This window comes from Copadichromis virginalis, linkage group LG19 (assembly GCF_057382275.1).
Source record: "Copadichromis virginalis isolate Kocher_CV1m ecotype Utaka linkage group LG19, C_Virginalis_male_GT1.1, whole genome shotgun sequence".
Lineage (NCBI taxonomy): Eukaryota > Metazoa > Chordata > Actinopteri > Cichliformes > Cichlidae > Copadichromis > Copadichromis virginalis.
Window position 1 is genome coordinate 7036497 of NC_140636.1, and position 21266 is coordinate 7057762.

Below are 21266 nucleotides of genomic sequence, written 5' to 3' on the forward strand. Positions count from 1 at the left end.
AGTGAAGCTTGTGACAGTGAGGAGGAAGCAGCTGCTTAACATCAAACCAATTAGGAGTTAGAGGAGGGATTAGAGGCAGCAGCTGATCTGCTGATAATGAGCTCAGGAGGCTTTAGGATGACGAGCTGCCGCACGCTCGCATTCACACCTCCATACATCCTGCAGGAAATACTCACTTGGTCTGTGTGAATATTGTGCAGTGTTTGATGGTGGACTCCTCTGCTCCCTCAGTAACATGGACTGTCCCCCCTTGCAGCTCAGCATTATGGGCCTGAAACCAGTAGATGTTGTTTTTTCACGAGTAAAGCTCTGAATCTGAGTCTGAACTGCAGCTGCTTCTTATTGAATCCTGACCCTCAGTGTCTGTTTGAATTCTCAGAGTTGCTAAAATGCCTTTCATGCCGGTGAAGTTCAACCTGCAGAAGCGGGTCAAGCTGGCTCAGGGTCTATGGATGCTCTACTGGTTTTCAGTCATCGCAGGGATCCTCATCTTCAGCCTCGGCATCTTCTTCAAGATTGAGCTGCGGAAGAGAAGTGAGATGATGGACAACAACGAGAGCCACCTGGTGCCCAACTTGCTGATCCTGGTGGGATTGCTGGCTTGCGGCCTTAATGCCTTTGGAGGGAAGGTGTGCCATGACTCTCTGGATCCCATCAAGTTCTCCAAATGGAAGCCGATGTTGAAGACATATTTGCTGCTGTGCTGCGGCTTCAACGTGTTGCTGGTACTCGTGTCGCTGCTCTGCTTCCTTATGCAGTTCTCCGTATACCTGACACTGGCCGAGGGCCTGAGTTACGCCATCCGGTTTTACAAGGACACGGACACTCCAGGGCGCTGCTTCATGAAGAGGACGCTGGACATGACGCAGATCGAGTTCCACTGCTGCGGGAACAACAATTTCAGGGATTGGTTTGAGGTTCAGTGGATCAGCAACCGCTACCTGGACATGAGCAACGATGTGGTCAAAGAGTGAGTATCTGAGCGGGGTGGCCGGTCACGTGGAGCCATTATTGAAAAGTTATCGATGTTGTTGGATAATGTATCTGCTGTTTAAGAATTTACACACAGAGCTGGCACCTGATTCTATTAGATGAATCCATAATTATTCTATAGAAATTGTCCATCTGAATATTCCTCTATATTTTAATCAAACTCCTCAATTTTTAACAAAGCAGCAGCCTCGGGAAAAGTGTCTCTGGGATCACGACACAAGTCTGATCAGCAGCTCCTCGTTGAACTGAGCACCTCAGATATTTCTAAATTAAATTTCTCAGGTTTTATTCATTAGTTTCTCAGATGAATTAAACATTGGGCTCAGCAGAGGATCAGAGAGGTCTTAAGGAGGTAAAAGTCAACGTTTAGGAGCTTCGTGCGGGGCGTCTCCTCTGAGACTCTAATCTGTCACTTGATCCTTAAACACAGCAAAGCGGACATTAAAGAAACAGCTTCTGATCAGAAATGAACACGTCTGATTGGCTGCAGCTCTGAAATAGTGGCAAACCTGTAACTATTTTGTTTTCTGTTATAATGTGTTTAAAAGAGATTTTTTTTTTCTCTAATATAATTGATCCAACTTAAAGCCATACCCACAGCTTGTACCAATTAACAAGTTAAATAACATACTGCATCTGACAAAGTGAAAACTTTACATGTCGCTGTTCTTCATATTTGAACGAAGCAGTCTTATTCTCCATCAGTGTCTCTGCTGAGTTGAATTGTGGGATATAAATTATATTGTATGCTCTTGCCATACGAAGGTTTCCGATTGACTAAAACGTCTAATGGACTATTTTGTACTCTACTTTTCTCACTTTGAGTCTAAAACTGCAACGTTTAATGATGATTTTTATCAGATAATTTGATCACATCTGGTAGTACCATCCATAGACAAATTTACCAATATTTTTAACATATTGGTTAAATTTGACATCACCCTCCAAGATAATCTAACAAGTTTAAACGTGACAGGAAAAGGGAGAGTTTATTTTCTTCTTAATGACCTTCCTCCAAAAGGGCAAACCAGTTTTCAGATTTGGAGAGGAGATAAATCATCCAGAGGTGCAGACTGTAGTGAGTTTCACTGTTGTCATGAAACATTTGCGTGGCTTTACTTCCACTTAAATTGAGCGGAAGGCTGCCATAAGAGACATTTCCTCTGCAGCATTCAGTGCCTGGTCCTCAACAGTTTTCCATCACAGTGAATAATCTTATTAAAGCAGAGTGCAGCTGTATGCTGACGGTCCTCTCAGTTATGGCTCTGATGTTCTGCTCAGTTATGATTCTTTTGAAATTCTTACTTTCCATGCAAACAGCCTTGCCTTGCAAACATAACTGTTATGGAGGCCTTCCTCCACAGTGGCCAGTGAGTGTTTCACCTCCACATGGTTCTTGCTCATAGGGTTGCCCTCTCTGAAAGTTCAGGAACTCAGGAAAATTGGTCGACTTCTTGCCGTATTTTATTGATCTTTGGTTTAGTCTCTGTAGTAACGTATAGTTCCTATTAGCTTACTTTTGTCTTGAGTCACCTGTGCTGCAACCGTTCATTCATTTCAGCATAGATTTAACTAACCCATTTCCAGAGCAATGGGGGGGTCGTCGCTAATCTCTCCTCAGTCCCCAGGCTGGCTTTGTTTGACCTCTGACCTGTGTTTGGCCTGCAGTCGAGTCCTCAGTAACGTGGAGGGGAAGTATCTGATGGACAGCGTCCCATTCAGCTGCTGTAACCCCGGGTCCCCCCGGCCCTGCATCCAGCACCACCTGACCAATAACTCTGCTCATTACGACTATGACCACCGCACAGAGGAGCTCAACATCTGGACCCGGGGCTGCCTTGAGGCCCTCTTCTCCTATTACAGCAGCCTGATGAGCAGCATTGGTGTTTTTGTCCTCTTTGCCATCATCCTGGAGGTAAGACCCCACCCACATTCCACTGCAGCCAATCAGCCAAACAGACATCTCTTTGATTCAGATGTTCAGCTTAGAAAATCTGAAGCTGCAACATAACGACTAAAATTGAATGGAAACAGCTAGCCTGGTCCTGTGACATACTCCATCTGCAAATGTCTGAGAAGCTGTGATGGCGCGTGAGACCCAGAAATAAAAAGCGTTGCTCTACAGTTTATTAGCAGTTTCCAGCTGCTCTTCTGCTCATCTAACATATCAAATCTAGTCTGACAAATTATTTCAATAAGCAGCCAATGGAAGGCTGAAACCTAACCTAAGCATATCTTCTGTTGTTTTAATGTCAAACTTGTCAGTGCATCTCAGATTTGTTAGTTTCACTTTATTTACCTTCTGCTCTAATGAAAGCTTCACATTGTACAGGAGAAACCGGGCATGTGGCTGTTCTAAAGCCGGGTGCTTTGTTTGAAAAAGCAATGGAAAAAAAATCAGTGAATGTGTGTTTGGTGCTGTTTTTAACTCATTTGTTCAAAGTGAACAGGCTTAAGTCTTTGACTTTCTCTCTCGGGTGAATCCAGGCTCCAAGTTCTCTTCCTAATCTTGTGATTTAGAACGAGATCATTGCAGCAGCACCCCTGCAGTAAATTCAGCGGAGTGAGCAGGTTAACAGAATAACTGATTGGTGTGGGATTAGCATTAGTACTGATGTTCCTGAGCGGCTGCTGTATCACGACACGGCACACACCATTTAAAAAGGCCGTTTTTGTTTAAATTCTCTGTGCAACTCCAACTGCATCATGAAAACGCACACATTCTCTGCATGACTGTTTCTGTTGTGGCTGTGACTGTGTGATTTCTGTTGTGCTCATACGTGACTCAGGACCTGAGGTGGATCATCTGGTGAAATGTCACATTAAGTGGTGGTCAGGCTCACTGAGGATAAGGAGCTATTTCTGGGGGGTTAATCTGTCCACAGAAACAGCAGGTTGCATTCTGGGAAAATAAGGATGAGGGACACTTCCTGAGAGGGAGAAGTGAGTTGGAATCTGGGTCAAAACAACATGTTTGACCTGAAAGGCTTAAGTTAAAAAAACAACACCCTGAACTCAGTTTTTCCTCACTCCTCAGTTTAAAGGGCGAGCCTCGGGGTTCAGTACCAGGCTCTCTGTAGTTTGCAATTCGGTCTATGATCTTAATAAAGCAGAGTGTGACTGTATGCTCATGATATTGCCATTTGCCACTCGGAGGCTCTCACGCTGTTCTCTGAACAAAGCAAACAATAATGTGTAATTGTCGTTAGGGTGCTGCTAAAGAAAATAAAAGGGCCCAAAATTGTACTGAAGCCTTCTAACAGAAAATTTCACATTTCTTTTGACAGAGTCGGTTAAATGAGCACAAAACAAAACTACTAATACCAACTAAAAATGACCACAAACAACATTCCTGTCACCACAATGTTCTCTGGGGGGACTGTAGGGATTTAAAACTCGGTCAGAACCAGAGATTCACCTTAAAATGATGAGGTCATAAAATATTACATGTACTTGGCTGGATGGGTTTTTCCTGGATTTGCCATAAATGTGAGCTGTGTGTGTCTATGTCAGTCTGTGGACATGGCAGGGCTGAAGTACTTGAGCACAGCGCTTGAGACGATGGCAGAGCCGGAGAACCCCGAGTGTGAGAGTGAGGGCTGGCTGCTCGAGAAGGGCGTCAAGGAGACGTTCAGCGATCTGCTCACCAAATTGAAGACCCTTGGGAGGACCAACCAGGTGGAAGGCGGAGATGCTCCAGAGGCCAACACCTGATAGCCAAACCCACCACAGAGGACTGATGTCTCCCCTTCTCTTCACCCCCCTCAAATGCCATCTCTCCCCCCCTAAGAGGGAGAAAAGAACTGTATATAAGCCACACATGCACATTAATGTGAACATTTGAAGTTCCTGTGAATGTCGATATTTTCTGTAAATATGTTAAACAGAGTTTATTTTTAAAAAAGAGGAACGTGCTCCTGTAATTAAAACATCATCACCCCTTTCAGAGTAGCAGTTCCTGTCAGGCGGTGGTTAGACCATCAGACAGCATCGGGTCCCAGTGAGTCTATTCCCACCAATGTGTCTGAGTGTTGCAGTTCCGTGTTTGTCCAGCAGGGAGCACACAGCCAAGACAGCACGGATCCATCGACGTCATCATTAGTGTAAAAAGATCAACCTAGTTATTATTTCTTACATCCAGATGTTTGAATGTGTGTCATTTCTGCTGGCTTTCTCCAGCAATCACTGGAGACTTTAACATGAGAGAACAAACCACTAAGCAGCACACAACGTACCAGTGCTGCCATCTGTGAGAGCAGGCAGCAATGACAGAGGTTCATACACAGCAGCATGACTCCTGTATAAAACTCCTGTCAGTACAGAGGCTCAGATGGTGTTCACACAGCTGTACTTATTGCCTGTATACGAAACATGCACATGCAGGTGTATATACAGGTGTAAAGTTAATGTAACTGATGTAGGACTAACAGAAACGGCACATCTTACATTATTATAAAGGCCGGTGTGCACAGGTGTATACAGAGCTAAGCACATAAACTACAGGTATAAAAATGATCATTTGTCAGTTTGATGTGGTCGTTATTTTTCTTTTTTTTTTTTTAAATGTCAACATCTTATCAAGTCTTTGTTGATAAATGGCTACCGAATGCTTCACCTTAACACAAGTTAAGTGTGTTTCTGCTTGGGTCTGTTCATTATGCACTGAGCAGGTGAGTTAACAGCACTGACTGTCTCTGCAGTTTAAAAAATTTAATACCCCTCACTGACGAAATGCTCCTAGTGTGATTTCAAACCGCACAACGAATGGAGCAAAGCTGTGTCCAACACATGCCGTCACAGATGGGTTATTCCTGCAGGTGTGGGTGACATGTCCAGAAAGAACACCCGGCAGACTGAATTCAGGTTGAAAAATGGGCTGTGGCAATCGTGTGATTGGTTATGAGGCGTTTCCTTTATTGCTTTCTTTCTCTGTAAGGTCTGAAACCTGTGATTATTTAAGGGACAGGAAAGAGAGAGAGAAATCTGCTCTCAGATTTGTAGTTAAAGCCAAGTCCACTGCATAGAGCATCATATGTTTCTGTTTCTTTGGAGAGAGTGATGTCTTCAGTCAGTTGTTGTGGGTTGGTTGGAGCTTCTAGTTCTGTGTATGATAAAACCTATAAAGAGATTGTGACTGAAACCAAGCTGTCTGACTCATCTTTTATCAAACACAGCTTTGGAACACGTAACATAAAAATATATTTATATATTATTAGATATCTATAACTACTGTGAGAAAACCTTCAGCTTTGGTCTTTATTGTGCTGTCTTAGGTGTTCAGGTGTGAAATACTTTAGTGTTTTACAGCTTATATTAAATTCACATTACATTTTTGTAAGTACATCTTTAGCAGTATGTCTGTGAAGGTTCTCAGTCATCCAGGCCATCGTAGTCTAAGGAGCTTGGAAAGAAAAGCGTCTGGACTTCTTTAAGTTGCTTGAAGACGTTTCACTTCTCATCCGAGAAGCTTCTTCTGTTCAACTGAAGAAGCTTTTCTTTCCAAGCTATCTTTAGCAGTACATTTTACAGGGGTTTTTTTTGGTGTTTTTCTTGCAGTATTTATTGTGCTTTATTAAAAAAAAGTGTCATTTAAAGTTCCTTGGGATGTTATTACAGTGTTTTGTTTTACTTTTTTGGTCTTATCACTAGTACCATCGCTTTTATTGTGATATTTTTACAGTTTTCTTTTATAGTTTTTTGGGGGGAGTTTCTTGCAGTATTTTTCCAGTGTTATACATCATTGTGTGACATGTGCAGTTCATTACCTCACCTGAGCAGATAAATGGTTAATCAGCTCACAGGGAGATTAACTCTGTTTATATCAGCTAAAGATCAAAGACAGTGACCGTGACGCAGAGAGGAACCTGGGGGGTCCAGAGATGGAGCCAAGTCCAAGTCCTTTAAAGGACACTGTAGACATCGTGAAGCAATACGAACACAAACCTACCCCGCACTAGCTGACTGCAGACAGTGTAAATGGACTGGACTCTGCCTCGAATCTTCCGCCTTTTTGAAATGTACATTGGTCAGTGCATGGTGTAACCAAAACCTGAAAACCTGCACACCAGTACCTTTGCCACAGACTGGTTGTAACTAATGTTTATCGTGTTGGACCAGTATTACCAGCTACTGAAGAACAGGAGGGTCAGCTGACGGTCGAGAACTGGGGAAGATGAGGATCCACTCAGAGGTTAGAGATTAAAGCAAAGCTGAGGAAGCGATTTAAACTTTGATCCTTTTAATGCAGCACGCAATGCTTTAACCCAGTGGGAGGTTAACGAGAATACAGGTGATGCTAACTCTGTTCCAAAGTACAGTGCCTCAGTCTGAGCATGATTAGAGAAACAGAAAAAAATGGAGACTTCGTACAAAAGTGTAAAAACGAACATTAATGAGAGACAATAAAGGAGTTCAACATGAATGAAATATTCTAAAGTGGAGAGATGTGAAGACCTGATGATTAGTTTTGGTTAAGACAGAAGTTTCTGTTTTACACATTTGTGGCGGGGCGTGGTCAGTGGCGCGGCTGCAGCGAGGTGAACACACCTGAACGGCATCTGCAATCACGCCTCACCTGCATAAAAGGAAGAACTGGGTCCGGTCTGAGGGTTGTTGTTGGTGTTGTTGGTGATGTGCTCGGCTATGAGCTGAAAAGCTGCAGCTGTGTGTGTAAAGAACAGCAACCAGAAATAAAAGATGAGATGATGATGAGATAGCCTTTATTTGTCAGTTGCAGGTCTTTTGCCCACAACCGAGCTGACAGACCTTGCCGACCGTACATACAATACAAACATCACATTGGGGAGACAGGTCAGGCTAGGTAGCAAGGAAAAAAACATCAAAATGTGTAACACAAAAGGATAATACAGGAATGCACAGATATCAACACATCATAGCACAATAAACACAGACAGCAACATGGGAAAGAGTTCCAGTGTGTACATCTGATCTGGGACCGCTGCAATCTTTCAACTGCGCCTCCAACTGACCCGACGTCCACATCAGAGGGGAGGTAAGCGTTGGAGGTGGCGTTGGATCCGGGGTAGGGAGGGTGATACGTCGGTGAGTGCTTATCAGTATCAGTATGTGTGTGCGTGTCCATAGTTCAGCTGAGACAGTGTCCTTCGCCCTGCCAGGCTAAGTAAACAGTCTTCCAGCCAACCCTGGCGGCCTTGTAGGGAATGGGAACCCATATGGAAAAGAAATTGTAAAAACTTATATGTGATTACTCATGAAAGTAGCCACTTTCTCATTACTTTCATACATTGTTTTAGTAAGTATCCAAAACATACAAGTTTCATCATATAATTTTTCAAGGGATCTTATATCTGTTTTCACTCTTATATGCTTTTCATACAAGTTTCACACAAGACAGATACAAACTTTATAAGATTTATATATATCTTTTCCATATGGAAAGGAACAGACTCAACACAGTCGTTATCAGGGAGTTTTTGTTCAGCTCCAGCCTTGAGCCCACAGCTGGCGCCGAAGGGGTAACCGCATTATGATGGTGATTTTTCTTTTGCAACAACTCATGAGAATTTCAAGCTGTTCTTTAACACTCCGACACTGGTCTCTCAATCTCCCGTTGGATAGCCGCGAGTTTCTCCATGATGTTATTAACCTTCAGTTCCGTGGTGTTGTCATTCTTTTGCTCAAAAGGCAGATTCTGAGACCTCACAACCGCAGTCAGCTGTTCCAAGATGTAATCCAACTTCCGCGCAGAGGTGTTGTTCCGGGTGGACTTTTCCTTGATGTAATCCAATATACACTCAGAGGTCTTATTCTGAGCATTCACTGCAGCTGTAAGCGCCTCCAAGCGCTTAACCATGCTGCACTCAGTGAGCCCTTTCTGAGAAGTCGCGCCTCGTCCCATCGTTCCAATCCCAGCGGGCAGCCTTGGGGGAGTTTGAAGAGCCGGTTCCGCTTTCTTAATTCTCCAATAAGCCAGGGCCAAGCCAGCTCCGATCAGCAAGAACCCTGTTATCATGGTTCCGAATAGGTAGATATCTTCAGCGTCCTCGATCCACAGTCCCGCCAGGCACACGATCCTCCAGTTCTGCCACCCGTCCATCGTGTACCCGGCAGGGAAAGTCCCTCCAGGGCACTCGGGCTCTCCCAAGCCCAGACTTCTCGTTGAGAAAAGGGTGTCAATAGCATTCAGAGACCAGTTGATGAAATCCATAATTCTCTTTAGGTTTTAGAAACAGACTGTGAGAGAGTGTTCCAGGGAAAGTAATACAAAAAACACGAGACTAGACAAGGACATAAGAACTAAGCAGGGAAGATAAGGGAGAGGAGAAAAAGTGCGTCCGCCTCCTCCGAGAGCCAAAGCAGAAAATAAAAGTGTATGCTGGAAAGCATGGAGACGTGGTCAGGTCTGCTGTGGATTTCTTCCAACATTATATGTTGGATTCATGAGGTTTGGGGCATGGCAACCCAGTACCGGGCAAGCCAGGGAAGGTGCTGGCCCAAAGTGTAGCCAAGCTCGTGACCACCTCCACCCTGACCACCACCTCTTCAACATCCTGGCTTCTGGAGAAAGCTTCAGATCCATCAGGTGCAAAACCAACAGACTAAAGAACAGCTTCTTCCCGTAGGCTGTCAGAACTCTTTTTTTTTTTCTTTTTTTTTGCCTGTCCCATTTGGTTCTTTAGCCGTCAGAATTGTTGTCTGAAGACCAACAAGGAGACCCAATGGATTTACCACCGGGAGTGAGCTGGTACATACCTGAGCGCCCAGCCCCGGACACCAAGAACCACCAATGCACCGACCCCTGAGGGCATCAGTCACCGGCAGGGAGTGTGGTGAGGGGAGATAGGCATTGGAGGGCCTAGAAGTTCCCAGAGAGGTGGAGTCTAAGACCCGACCTGACATATAGACACAGACAAACAGGCACACACAGACACAAACATGCATTCCCACCCTCATGCACACATGTACAAATACTCAGCACTCACCCAACGTAAGGATTGACATAAATGGACATATACACACAATCACACTCCCCAAACATACTCTATACCCCAGGTCCAGAACCCAGACCCAAGAGATGTTACCCTTCCCCCCGGGGTGGAGGCAAGCAGACCGTCCCAGGCTCCGCAGCAGCAGGGAGGCCAATCGGACAGCCAACATCTCCTCCCAGCCCCCCCGCCCCGATGGCTAGCAGAGAACGGGGGTGTGTGTGAAGACCCCATACCTCCCTCCTCCCGCTCATGTGTAGTGTTGCTGCGTGTTGTTCTAAAGTGCATTTAAAACAAGGGAGAGCATGGTGCTGCTGCCAGAGAGCAGCAGGTGTTAGCACGGCCCCTCCCGAGAACCCTCAATGTCTACATGGATTTAAAATTGAGAGGTGGGCACCGGTGCCAGAGGTAGGTTTGAGTACACAGACCGTCCACTGGACGCCGTTAACGTGCCCACCCTCAAGGCCCTACATATATATGTGTGTTATGAGAGTGTAAGTAATGTGGATGTCTAAGTTGTGAGATAAAATTGAGGCACAGGTGGCCAGAAGAGGACAGAGGGGGGGGGGGGGGGGGGAATGTCTCCCCTGCACCCTGGTGACACACCCGCACCCCAAGGCCCTACCTGTGTGGGTGAGTGTGGTGGAGCGGGAAGAGGGAGGTAGCCAGGGATGGGGAGGAAAACGAGGGAGGATGCCCCTCCCTAGGGCCAGCTCCCCCGCTGACCCCAGTAGGCACCCTCGTCCTCTGGTGCCCACCAAGGCAAGGGAGCCCAGGTCCATCCACACCGGGGCCTACAGTAGCAGCACTGCAGAGCCCCACAGGACCCGGGGCAGCCCACCCTACCCCACCGCAGAGGAAACTGTACCCACCCCAACATTCAATCATCTCAGAACTCTTAATGCAAGAGTGTGAGCAGACCTCTCCCATACAGTCATACAGCCACTCTGTCGCTGCTATTTATTATGCTCCCATTTTTTTTTCTCCTATGCAATATTTCAGCAGATGTGCAGATGATCCATGTCCTTAATGACCTTCCACCCTTATTTATTATTTATTATATTTTATTACGATGCCCTTGTAATGCTTGTTTTTCTTTTTCTTTTTTTGTATATTGTTTTCTTTACTTTCAGACCTTTGTGATCTTGCTGCCTAACTTCACAGTGCAAGCAACTGTATAATGATAATAAAAGTTCTAGGTTCTTTATGCATTTTAAGTTAATTTTATGTTTTTAAGCTACAATAAATAAGCAACTTCATGTTTAAAAAATCAGATTGTAATGTTTAGATTGTTGGTTTTAAAACAAACATTGGTGGAAACAATGTTCAATCTATTTACAGTTGACGATATTTTAAGTTACACGCCACACTCGGTAGAGGGCAGCATGTTTTCCTTTCTCAGTGGGTGGTAGAGATTTGGAGATGGATGCAGCAAAGTTTTCCAGCTGTGGGTAAAGAGTGTGAGTGTCATTGCTCCCTTCACGTTAATGCAGCCATTGAGGTATGCAATTAGCATTTTATGTGTTGCTAGAAAAATAAGATGTTTTTTTGTGACAGAGCTGTTTATATGTTAGTCACAGAATGTGTCAACATTTTGTAAAGGTCAAAATGTGAATGTTTATGTTGTTGAATAATATGCTTTATGAGAACGCCTTACTGTAAAAAATTGATTATTTTATGTTGTTTTGTACATCATGGCATCATTGGTAGCACCTGTGTCCAACAACCTGGAGAGAGTTACGTCGTGACAGAAACATATTCTGCTAGACTGCTGTTCAAGTATGTTGAAGACTTAAAGGCCATCCAGGCCCTTAACCTCTTCAATTTTAATGAGAAAAAGACTGAAGTGATGATGTTTGCAGGTATCACTCTGACACCCTTGTTGATATCTGTTCCTTGGCCCAGTACATCAGGCTGACTATTACAAACCAGTGTGGAAAAATTATTTTATTTCCAGTTGAGGCAGCTGGCCAAAATAAAGCCAGTTCTTTCCAGGCAGCACTTTGAGAGTGTAATCCACACCTTTGTTACCATTCTGCTGGACTACTGGAATGAACTTTGCTTGAGGGCTGGTGCTTCTTCAGTGGCTCATCTTCAGTTAGTACAGAATGCTGCTGCATGTCTTTGAACCAGCACACACAATTATAAGCATGTTTCTCCCATTTTAACCTGGAACCACTGGCCGCCTATAAATTTTAGGATCACTTTTGGAATTGCTTTAAAAGGCTCTAATTATCTCGTCCCACATTACTTCCTGTTCTCTCAGGTCGGCCGATCAGCTGCTCCTGAGTGTATCGAAAACTAAGCATAAGCTCAGAGGGCACCTTCACCGTTACAGCTCGTAAAACATTTGGAACAACTTAGCCTTGTAAAGACATTTATTAATCTTTATTCGTTTTTGTTGCATGGCTGTAGTTCCTTGTTTTCTCCAAAATCCGATGATGATGATGAGGATGATGATGATGATGATGATGATGAGCTGTGTCCAGCAGGGGGAAACCTTTACACAGCTCTGCAGGTTATTACTGAGTTCATAAAATCATTATGCACACATGCTTTGATGCGCACTGAAACATTAAATTATGATTAAGAGGATTAAATGTTTAATATGTGATGAAAATGAGGACAGCTAAAGAGGAAGAAGATCAACAGCAGAGGATGAGGAGATGCTGAAGCACAGGAAGGAGGTTTTGGGGGATATAAAGTGTCTCTGGCTCGGACTCTTCGGATCAGCGAGTGATCCTCCCCCTCTCTGACAGGAGGAGGAGGAGGGTGAGCTGCTGCTCTTCACTCTCAGAGATGCAGCAGAAGTCAAAGAGAATCCTCGCTGATTTCTGCTGAGCAGGAAATCTGTCTATGGCATTGATTCAGTTTCTCAGAGTTTGACTAAAAATAATCGATGAAAGTGGGTCACTGCTCATTTGATCTTCTTTACATTCCTGACACGCTTCCATTTTCACTGAAGCTGCAAAGACATTTTTATCTGAGGAGGAAACTTGAGAAGCAACAGCGTTCTCGCACTCTTTGGCTGCTGACATGAAACTTTGGAGCATCTTGGCTGCGCTCGCAGGAGTCTGAAGGTTTCCAGCACGAACTGCGGCAACGCCTCCTCACGCAGAGAAAACATGAAATGTGGCAGCAGCCTCTGCACGCTGAACGTTGGTGGCCGCAGGTTCTCCTACACTGCGGAGCTGATGAGGCGTCTCCCCCTCAGCAGACTCAGTCGACTGCTTCGCTGCGTGTCGGAGAGCGAGCTTCTTGAGCTCTGCGATGACTACGATCGTGATCGCAATGAGTTCTTCTTTGACCGCCACTCTGAGGCCTTCAGTTTCATCATGCTGTACGTGCAGCACGGGAAACTGCGCTTTGTGCCACACATGTGTGAGCTTTCCTTCTACAACGAGATGCTGTACTGGGGCCTGGAGAGCTCTGATCTGCAGCTGTGCTGCCAGCGTCTTCTGGACGACCGCATGTCTGACGCCCTCGTGCACTTCTTCCCGGAGGAGGAGCCACCACGTGGCCCTGAGATTACGCAGAATCCTTGGCTGGAGAAGATGAGGAGAACATTTGAGGAGCCCACGTCCTCGTTGGCTGCGCAGCTCCTTGCTTCAGTGTCAGTGCTGTTTGTAGTCATCTCCATGGTGATGCTATGTGCCAGCACCTTACCTGATTGGACAGCGCTGGAACAGCAAAGGTAGGACTCACACTGACACACACACTGCACTATTCAGAATCAGCCCCTGACAGACCCGGTCCAGTTCTGACGGGTACCTGCAGCAGGTAGAGAACTGGTGCAGTTCGGAGGAAAACCGGGACCAGCAGCGGATTATTGATAATTGACTGATAAGTCACAAAGTGTACATGCTCCTGTGTGTGTAAAGCTTCTTGCCACAGTGGTAGCTCTGCATGCTTGAGTTGGCTGTGAGATGTGCTACCCAACACAACCGCAGAGGGATCTGTGTCTTCAGCTGGAATCAAACCAGCAACCTTTTGCTCACCAAGCAAATGCGTTAACCATTGCGTCATTGTCAGTGTACCTAATATGAATAACTTAACTCCCCTTCTGTGTGAAACCATTGTGAATGATTGTCTGACATCTCCACCTGTGATTTGTTAATTTTCAGCAACATCTCATTGGTCTATCTCTGCTTTCTCATTTGTCCCCTCTGGCCCCTCCCTTGCAGCATCATCGAGGCGGTGTGCATTGGTTGGTTCACAGCAGAGTGCATTGTCCATTTCCTAGTGTCTCGTGATAAGTGGGACTTCATTCAGCGGCCTCTGAACATCATTGACCTTCTGGCCATCCTGCCATACTACATCTCTGTTGCCATGACGAGCCTGACGGGCGAGAACTCGCAGCTGCAGCGAGCCGGTGTGACACTGCGTGTTCTTCGCATGATGCGGATCTTCTGGGTTATCAAGCTGGCGCGTCACTTCATGGGCCTGCAGACACTTGGCCTGACGCTTCGTCGCTGCTATCGTGAGATGGTAATGCTCCTGGTCTTCGTCTGTGTTGCCATGGCGATCTTCAGTGCGCTGGCTCAGCTGCTAGAGCACGGCCTTGACCTGGAGGCTGGAAACCATGACTACGCCAGTATCCCCGCTGCCTGCTGGTGGGTCATCATATCCATGACCACAGTGGGCTACGGGGACATGTACCCGATGACGGTGGCGGGACGCATGCTCGGAGGCCTCTGCGTGGTGAGCGGCATCGTCCTGCTGGCGCTGCCCATCACCTTCATCTATCACAGCTTTGTCCAGTGCTACCACGAGCTGAAGATGCGTTCAGCTCGCTGTGGCCGCAGTCTGTCGGGCGAATTCATCAACTGACCGTCATCCTGCTGCTGAGGAGGGGCGCTGCCATCAGCTCCATCACAATGAGAAGGATACAATCGATCGGACCGATCAAAAAGCAACTTGAGTTTTCCCCTGACGCCTCCATCGGAGTGAGTGTGTGTGATTGGCTGAATACAGGGTGTAGTGAAACATAACCTAACCCTCCATTTGCTGTTTTCAAGTCCAAACAGGACTCAGGTGACTTTACTTTGATAGTTTCTCATCCTGATTCGATCTCACAGACAGTCAGGTTCTGTTAGGTTGCTCAGAAGAGTCGGGGAATAATGCGCTCACACAGTGAAATGGTGGTGAGATAAACTCACACCATGCAATGCCCCCTCAGGTTAGGCATGAGAGGCAACCCGGCGGTCTGTGGCATAATTGAACCCCTCCTTTGTTTCCATGATGACCATAGAGCCAGTCAGCTGAAGTGTTGAAAGCATTTGGTTTGAATGTCCGGATGGAGAAGCGGGCGGAGTGTGAAGTATCTGACTACTTCTTCTTCTGTGTGAAATGCTGCAGGGTTTGAACCAAAGTACACTTATACAGGCGACCCCTTTAACCTTTGACCTTTACTTCAGAGATGTCAAACTCTCCATTTAGGAGAGTGTTTAAAAGGCTCATGTGTTTATGAACTCTGACCTCTGTTGCCTGATTTCGATCAGAAAACCACATCAGCTCATTAAAGGTTAAACCTGAAAACCTCACTGACTCCACCTGTCCATCATTTAAACATCGTCTCAGTGTTGCACAAAATACAATAACAATGAAATCAGGTTTTCACATTAGAGTTACAATGGGATTCACACAAAACACCTGACATTAAAGCTCCTCCCACTGTGTCACAGGTGGAGTCCATGTCAGAAGGTCAGACAAAAGGCTGAAACATAAAAAAAAAACCTCTTCATATATTTTACAGGTGAGACTCTGAGAAGATGCTGAAGGTTTCAGCTAAATAAAGACGAAGAACGAAGTAACCTGGAAACACCTGAGTGATGAGAAAGTCCACACTCAGAGCTTCTGACAAACTGTGAGAGCAACAGACCGTGGGCCTCGTGAGACCCAAGATTTTTACTATCCGGCTGAGCCGTCCTCTGGGGACACACACACACACCCACACGCTGTGAGGGTGTGTGTGTGTGTCTGACGGGTTCTCCTGGCGTGTTCTCAGAGTGAGAGCTAATCAGTAACATGGCAGCTGAACAGCCGAGACCATCTCATTTGTGAACTTTTCTCAGCAAATGTTTGTTTGTGTTCTTTGTGTGTGACGTCACACATCACGTTAGTTTGATGTTTTTAAATCCAAGCATGCACATGCCAAGTGGCGTGCTGATGGTGATTAGTTGATTCTGATTGGGCTGAGATCTCCTCGGTGCCTGAAGCTGACCTTGGATCAGCTCCTCTCTTTGAGTTTAAAAAAACTCTTTCTAAATCATCTGTTAACAAACCGAGCGAGCTGGAAGTAGACGAGAGCAGCGAGGAGGCGGGAAGGTCGTCACAATAAAGCGAGTTTGTGATGAATCACGCGTGGTTCATCGCCTCTTGCCGTGTGACTCCAAATCTTAAATCAGAGAAAACATTCACGGAGTGTGTGAGTTCTCACAGGAACGCAGCGTGTCGAGCATCTCTGAAGGACGTGGCTGATCAGAGACAGGAGCAGAGTTCAGCTTATTATTAGCCGGGTCTGCAGATAGAGACGAGGCACAGGAACCTTTCAGTCTTTTGTTTTGCAGAAACATCAGCAAATGTAAAATGATTCTGTGGGGAGAATAAACACCAGCATCACCCAGTCTTCAGGAATAACTTCCTGCAGATTTTTTATCCAGTCTGTGGTAACCCCTTCAGTTTCTCATGAATGGATATAGTATCTGAGACAGCAAACAGCCAGCTGTTCATCTGCATCTAAAGGTCAAAGGTCACTCTTTGAGAATGCCCACATGTTGGACAGAGAAGACAGATGGAGTGAAGGAAGCATGTCCACTGTGAACAACCATCTTTGAACAGAGGGTGGGGCTTACGACACCAACTGTCTGCCATCTATAATCCAGTCTGAGATGGTAAATGGCAAATGGCCTGCATTTGTATAGCGCTTTACTCAGTCCCTAAGGACCCCAAAGCGCTTTACACTACATTCAGTCATTCACAGACACATTCACACACTGGCAATGGCAAGCTACATTGTAGCCACAGCTGCCCTGGGGCGCAATGACAGAGGCGAGAGATCAGAAGCCATAAGAAGATCACCTGTAACCTTCACTAAAGCTGTTTCTGTGCTGTGATGGGCTCTGAAACCTGATGGAAACTCCTCAAATAAACCCAGCTGTTTTAGAACTACTACTCTCAGTGTTCTTGTTCAATTTTGGTTGGAGAGACAAAACCTGCAGCTCAGAATCAGCGCAAAAAGACGTAATCACAGCGCGGACCGGACGCATCAGGATCGCTAAGCTCCGACAGCGTGTCCGTCTACGGGCCGTCGGGTGAGAAAGCCTAGAAAGACAAAGCTGATTCTGATGCGTGGGGTCCGTTCTGTGTTTACGTCTTTGTGTGGAATCCGTGTACCTGCTCTCATTTGCTGTTTGGTTGTTGTTGAAATGGTTTGGTGAGCTTTAATCTGAGAATCTGGCATTTCTGGCAAAACACTGTTATATTTAAAAGTCAGGATTTAATGAATTGATATCGCTTTATTCAAGCTACTCACCTCCCACTTCCACCTGCTCTTTCAACTGGACCACGGCCAATCAGAGAGGTCCCGCCCCTTACTATCTCTGATTGGTTTAGTCCACGATAGGGGCATAATGTGTGTCTGTTGTTGACCACAGGGAAGGTTGCAGATTTTTTGTTTTTTGCTACCGGAACATTTGGTCGCACAGGTGCAACCAAATATCTTTTTTTAGTCGCACCACTGAAAAATTTGGTCGCATTTGTGACCAAATTGGTCGCACTCTAGAGCCCTGAGGAGGCGTGCTGACCTGGACGGGACACTTCATTGTTATTCCTGTGTACTGCCTCACTGCCTACTGGAGATCACCATCTGATGGACCAACAGAACCGCATCAGAGAGATTCTGAGACCATCAAACCCTCCCCCCTTCACCCTCCATCGCTTGGCTGCACTTAGAAAGCCTGAAAAAGTCCAACATTCACCAAGAACAGATCCGAGTTCTGCTTGATAGAACAAACCTGGTCTACAGTGAACCAACACACCTGAAAAAACCCGATGGTTTCATTGCAGCCACCTTAATAAAAATTCTAATAAATACAAAGCAATTATAATTCAAATCAAAGCATGAATTAATTTAAAACCTTCATTAAATGCTCTTGTTTGGTGAAGAGCTGCCAAAAAATAAAACCACAAAAACAAAATTAAAATAAGATCAACCTCTCTGCTGAACTTTGACCTCAATCAGCTTATTGAATGAAAGTAAGTTTGTCAATTAGACCTAGAAGCAGCTGTGAACGATAAAATTGATGTTTTTTTACTAGACGCACAGTGATTTCAGTGAAGCAGCTGCAGTGAGTGTAGCATGCTCATAGGTTTGGAGATATGACTCAGTGAGCACACTCAGTGAGCACGCTTAGTGAGTTCAGCTGCTCTCTGCGGAACAGCAGCTTCTATTTTCAGTCATTTTCATCCACAGAACTGCAGCCTCGAATCTCTGCAGCTCAGAGTCACGAAGATTCCCACAGGACTGGAAAACGGTCCAAAAGCCCGGAGAGGCTGGAGAGCCTCAGGTGTCGCTCACTTCACACCTCCTTTGAGGGATTCGGCCCTCAGGAGGGGTCAGGGGTCATTAGAAAGAACCAAACGTCATCACCATCATCATCGGGACAGTGCAGGGCTAAATAAAGCCTGAGCCCACCCGGAGGTTAAATGGGCTAACTGAGCTCAGGTGTGTCTGGAGTTGAGCCAAGAGTTTCCCCTCAAATAAAAACTGATGATGTCACACACGGAGGCGATGAACATGTCTGATTCATTCAACACGCTTTTAATCTGACGACCTTCACATCTGCTCAGACACACACATCCTGCTTTCAGTTTGGACACGCAGGTTTCTATTCACACACACCTTTGAAAGACACACACACATTTTCTACTCATCTTTTATTTGGTGAGATTCTGAAAGGTTCTGAAATAGAGTTCATTAGAAATATTGATCAGGAGGAGATTTTCAAAATAAAATGAGGAGGATTTTTTAAAATGTTACACACATTTGTTCTTCCAAAGCTGCTGCGTGCCATAGTTCTCCCTCTGTTGCCATGGAGATGGTGACAGGATGCTTGAAGCAAGATGTCAGGGTAAGAGATCACACACACACACACACACACACACACACACAAGCCCTTTCAGCTATCTTAGTGAGGACCTTCATTGACATAATGGTTTCCCTAGCCCCTTACCCTAATCCTAACCATTAAAATGAATGTCTAACCCTAACCCTTACCCTATACCTAACCATAATCTAATTGTAACCCTGACACCACATTTTGAGCCTCAAAAAGGACCGGTGTGTGTGTCCTCACAAGTGACTGCTGGTTCACACAAGTATAGTAGAATGCAGATTTCAGTGCTCAGAAAGATAGCTAGACAGGAACACACACACACACTTTATGTTTGTGTTATTGTTTTTTCAAAACTGCAGCTGATCCTCACAGCTGACCATCGGTAACCATGACAACAGAAAGCACCAGGCCACTGTTTCCTTGGCAACAGCAAGGCAAAGGCCTCAAATAAGTGATATGTGACATATTACCATGACAGCCTGACAGGAAGTTAATCGTGGCCATGAAAAACATTAGTAGGCAGCTCTGATTGGCTGTTGTCATGGTTACGCTACAGGGTGTCAAAACATACATGCCACTTACATACATGTCAGTTCTTTCCCAAATTTAGCAACCCATTCATCCATTAGGGCCTCAAGTAAAAACAAAGAAACAAATTTATCCGCTCTTTGGGGTTCCGAGTGTTTCAAATAATTCATAATTATACGATCAATAAACTCCTCTATCACCTAATTTCTGTTCCAGTCATGTGATCATTTCGGTGGTCTTAAAGTCTGACTGAAAATAAACACAAGAACATAAGGAGCAGTGAGGCAAAACAACAACAACAACACTTTTAAAACTGAGGGGAAGAGATCACAACTTCAGTTTTTTTTTTTTTCAAGACTTCCTGCAGAGTTTTTCAGATTTCCTATCTAGTTTGCAGAGCTCATTCTTCGTTTGGACTCCTTTGTGGTTATAAACCTGGCTGCTGATGAGGCTGGAAACCAGCGGCTGAACAACAGCAGCACGTTTAAGCTTGATCAGCTGTTGTTAGAATTTATTTAATATTACTTTCTACTCGAGGATCTTTTTCTACAGCTGACGGCTGGTAACTGTGCAGGGGCGGATCTAGCAAAGTTTAGCCAGGGGGGCCGATAGGGCATTAACAGGGAAAAGGGGCACGAAGACATACTTTTCTTTCTTATTCTCATTTAAAATGTCTAGCTTTTAATAAATAATTATCTGACACCCAAAGTTTTAATTTGATGCAAAATGAATAGAAGTCAATTACTGTATATAGTAACTATTAAGTCTAATATATATATATATATACCCTAGTAAGCTATAGTACTTTTTCCTTTGGGAAGGTACCATCTGTGCAGTCTGCAATTTTGTTGAAGAAAGATGTTGAATCTATTTAATATTTCTTGAAAAATAATTGATTTCTGTGCATTTTCTGTGCACTGCATCACATCAAGGTTGATTACGTTGATTAAGCATCATGAGGTGGAGCGTGAGGGGTGGTTCCCCATTTTTTATTTATTTATTTTTGTTGTTGCTGGGAGTTGGAACCCTATTAGTTAGGTTGCTTAATATTTACGCTAAGTACTCTTTAAAATACCAGAATAGGGAGGATGGTGTAGGTTTAAGTTTATTAGATTGATCAGTATTGCTGAACTATGAAATATTTTTTTTTGCATACAGGTATAACAGAATAGCTTTAGTGTAGTTGTTGTTTTAAACTTGAGTATGAACTTATACAAAATGCAGCAAGATATTTAAAAAACAGTTTTGTTGATTAAAAAACACTATATCGGATTCATATCGGTATCAGCAGATATCCAAATTTATGATATCGGTATCGGACATAAAAAAGTAGTATCGTGCCATCTCTAGTATATATTTTGAAATATTTTGTCGCTTTTCTAAATAAGATAAGATAAGATAAGATAAGATAAGATAAGATAAGATAAGATAAGATAAGATAAGATAAGCTTTATTAGTCCCACACGTGGGAAATTTGTTTTGTCACAGCAGGAGTGGACAGTGCAAAAGTTATGACGCAAAAATTAGAATACAATAAGAATAAATACAGTACACAACTGTACAGAATAGAATAAAATAAAATAAATATACAATAAGATAAAAATAGAATACAAATACAAATACTATATACAACTGAGTAAAAATACAACGATGACAGAAAGGA

The 21266-nt window shown here is 44.5% G+C and overlaps 3 protein-coding genes across 3 annotated transcripts; 2 read left to right on the forward strand and 1 right to left on the reverse strand.

The window, feature by feature from the left end:
* The first annotated feature begins 389 nt into the window (after positions 1–389).
* On the forward strand, positions 390–4707 carry prph2b (peripherin 2b (retinal degeneration, slow)). Its single transcript, XM_085441480.1, has 3 exons — positions 390–970; positions 2662–2908; positions 4507–4707. The coding sequence occupies exons 1-3, from the start codon at positions 390–392 to the stop codon at positions 4705–4707; spliced, it is 1029 nt and encodes a 342-aa protein (XP_085297606.1).
* Positions 4708–8551: 3844 nt separating this feature from the next.
* Positions 8552–9181, reverse strand: LOC146685443 (uncharacterized). Its single transcript, XM_085442415.1, has one exon. The coding sequence runs from the start codon at positions 9179–9181 to the stop codon at positions 8552–8554; it is 630 nt and encodes a 209-aa protein (XP_085298541.1).
* Positions 9182–12705: 3524 nt separating this feature from the next.
* On the forward strand, positions 12706–15496 carry LOC146685444 (voltage-gated potassium channel regulatory subunit KCNG3-like). The gene is made up of 2 exons (XM_085442149.1): positions 12706–13653; positions 14144–15496. Exons 1-2 carry the CDS (start codon positions 13085–13087, stop codon positions 14787–14789), a joined length of 1215 nt encoding a protein of 404 aa, XP_085298275.1. The 5' UTR covers positions 12706–13084; the 3' UTR covers positions 14790–15496.
* Positions 15497–21266: the final 5770 nt, after the last annotated feature.

Bases quoted from the DNA above. Each gene is read 5' to 3' on its own strand.
- prph2b (XM_085441480.1), top strand. From the start codon at position 390: ATGCCTTTCATGCCGGTGAAGTTCAACCTGCAGAAGCGGGTCAAGCTG. The intron at 971-2,661 runs GTGAGTATCTGA...TTTGGCCTGCAG, and splicing joins AGCAACGATGTGGTCAAAGA to TCGAGTCCTCAGTAACGTGG. The intron at 2,909-4,506 runs GTAAGACCCCAC...TGTCTATGTCAG, and splicing joins TCTTTGCCATCATCCTGGAG to TCTGTGGACATGGCAGGGCT.
- LOC146685443 (XM_085442415.1), bottom strand. From the start codon at position 9,181: ATGGATTTCATCAACTGGTCTCTGAATGCTATTGACACCCTTTTCTCA.
- LOC146685444 (XM_085442149.1), top strand. From the start codon at position 13,085: ATGAAATGTGGCAGCAGCCTCTGCACGCTGAACGTTGGTGGCCGCAGG. The intron at 13,654-14,143 runs GTAGGACTCACA...CCTCCCTTGCAG, and splicing joins ACAGCGCTGGAACAGCAAAG to CATCATCGAGGCGGTGTGCA.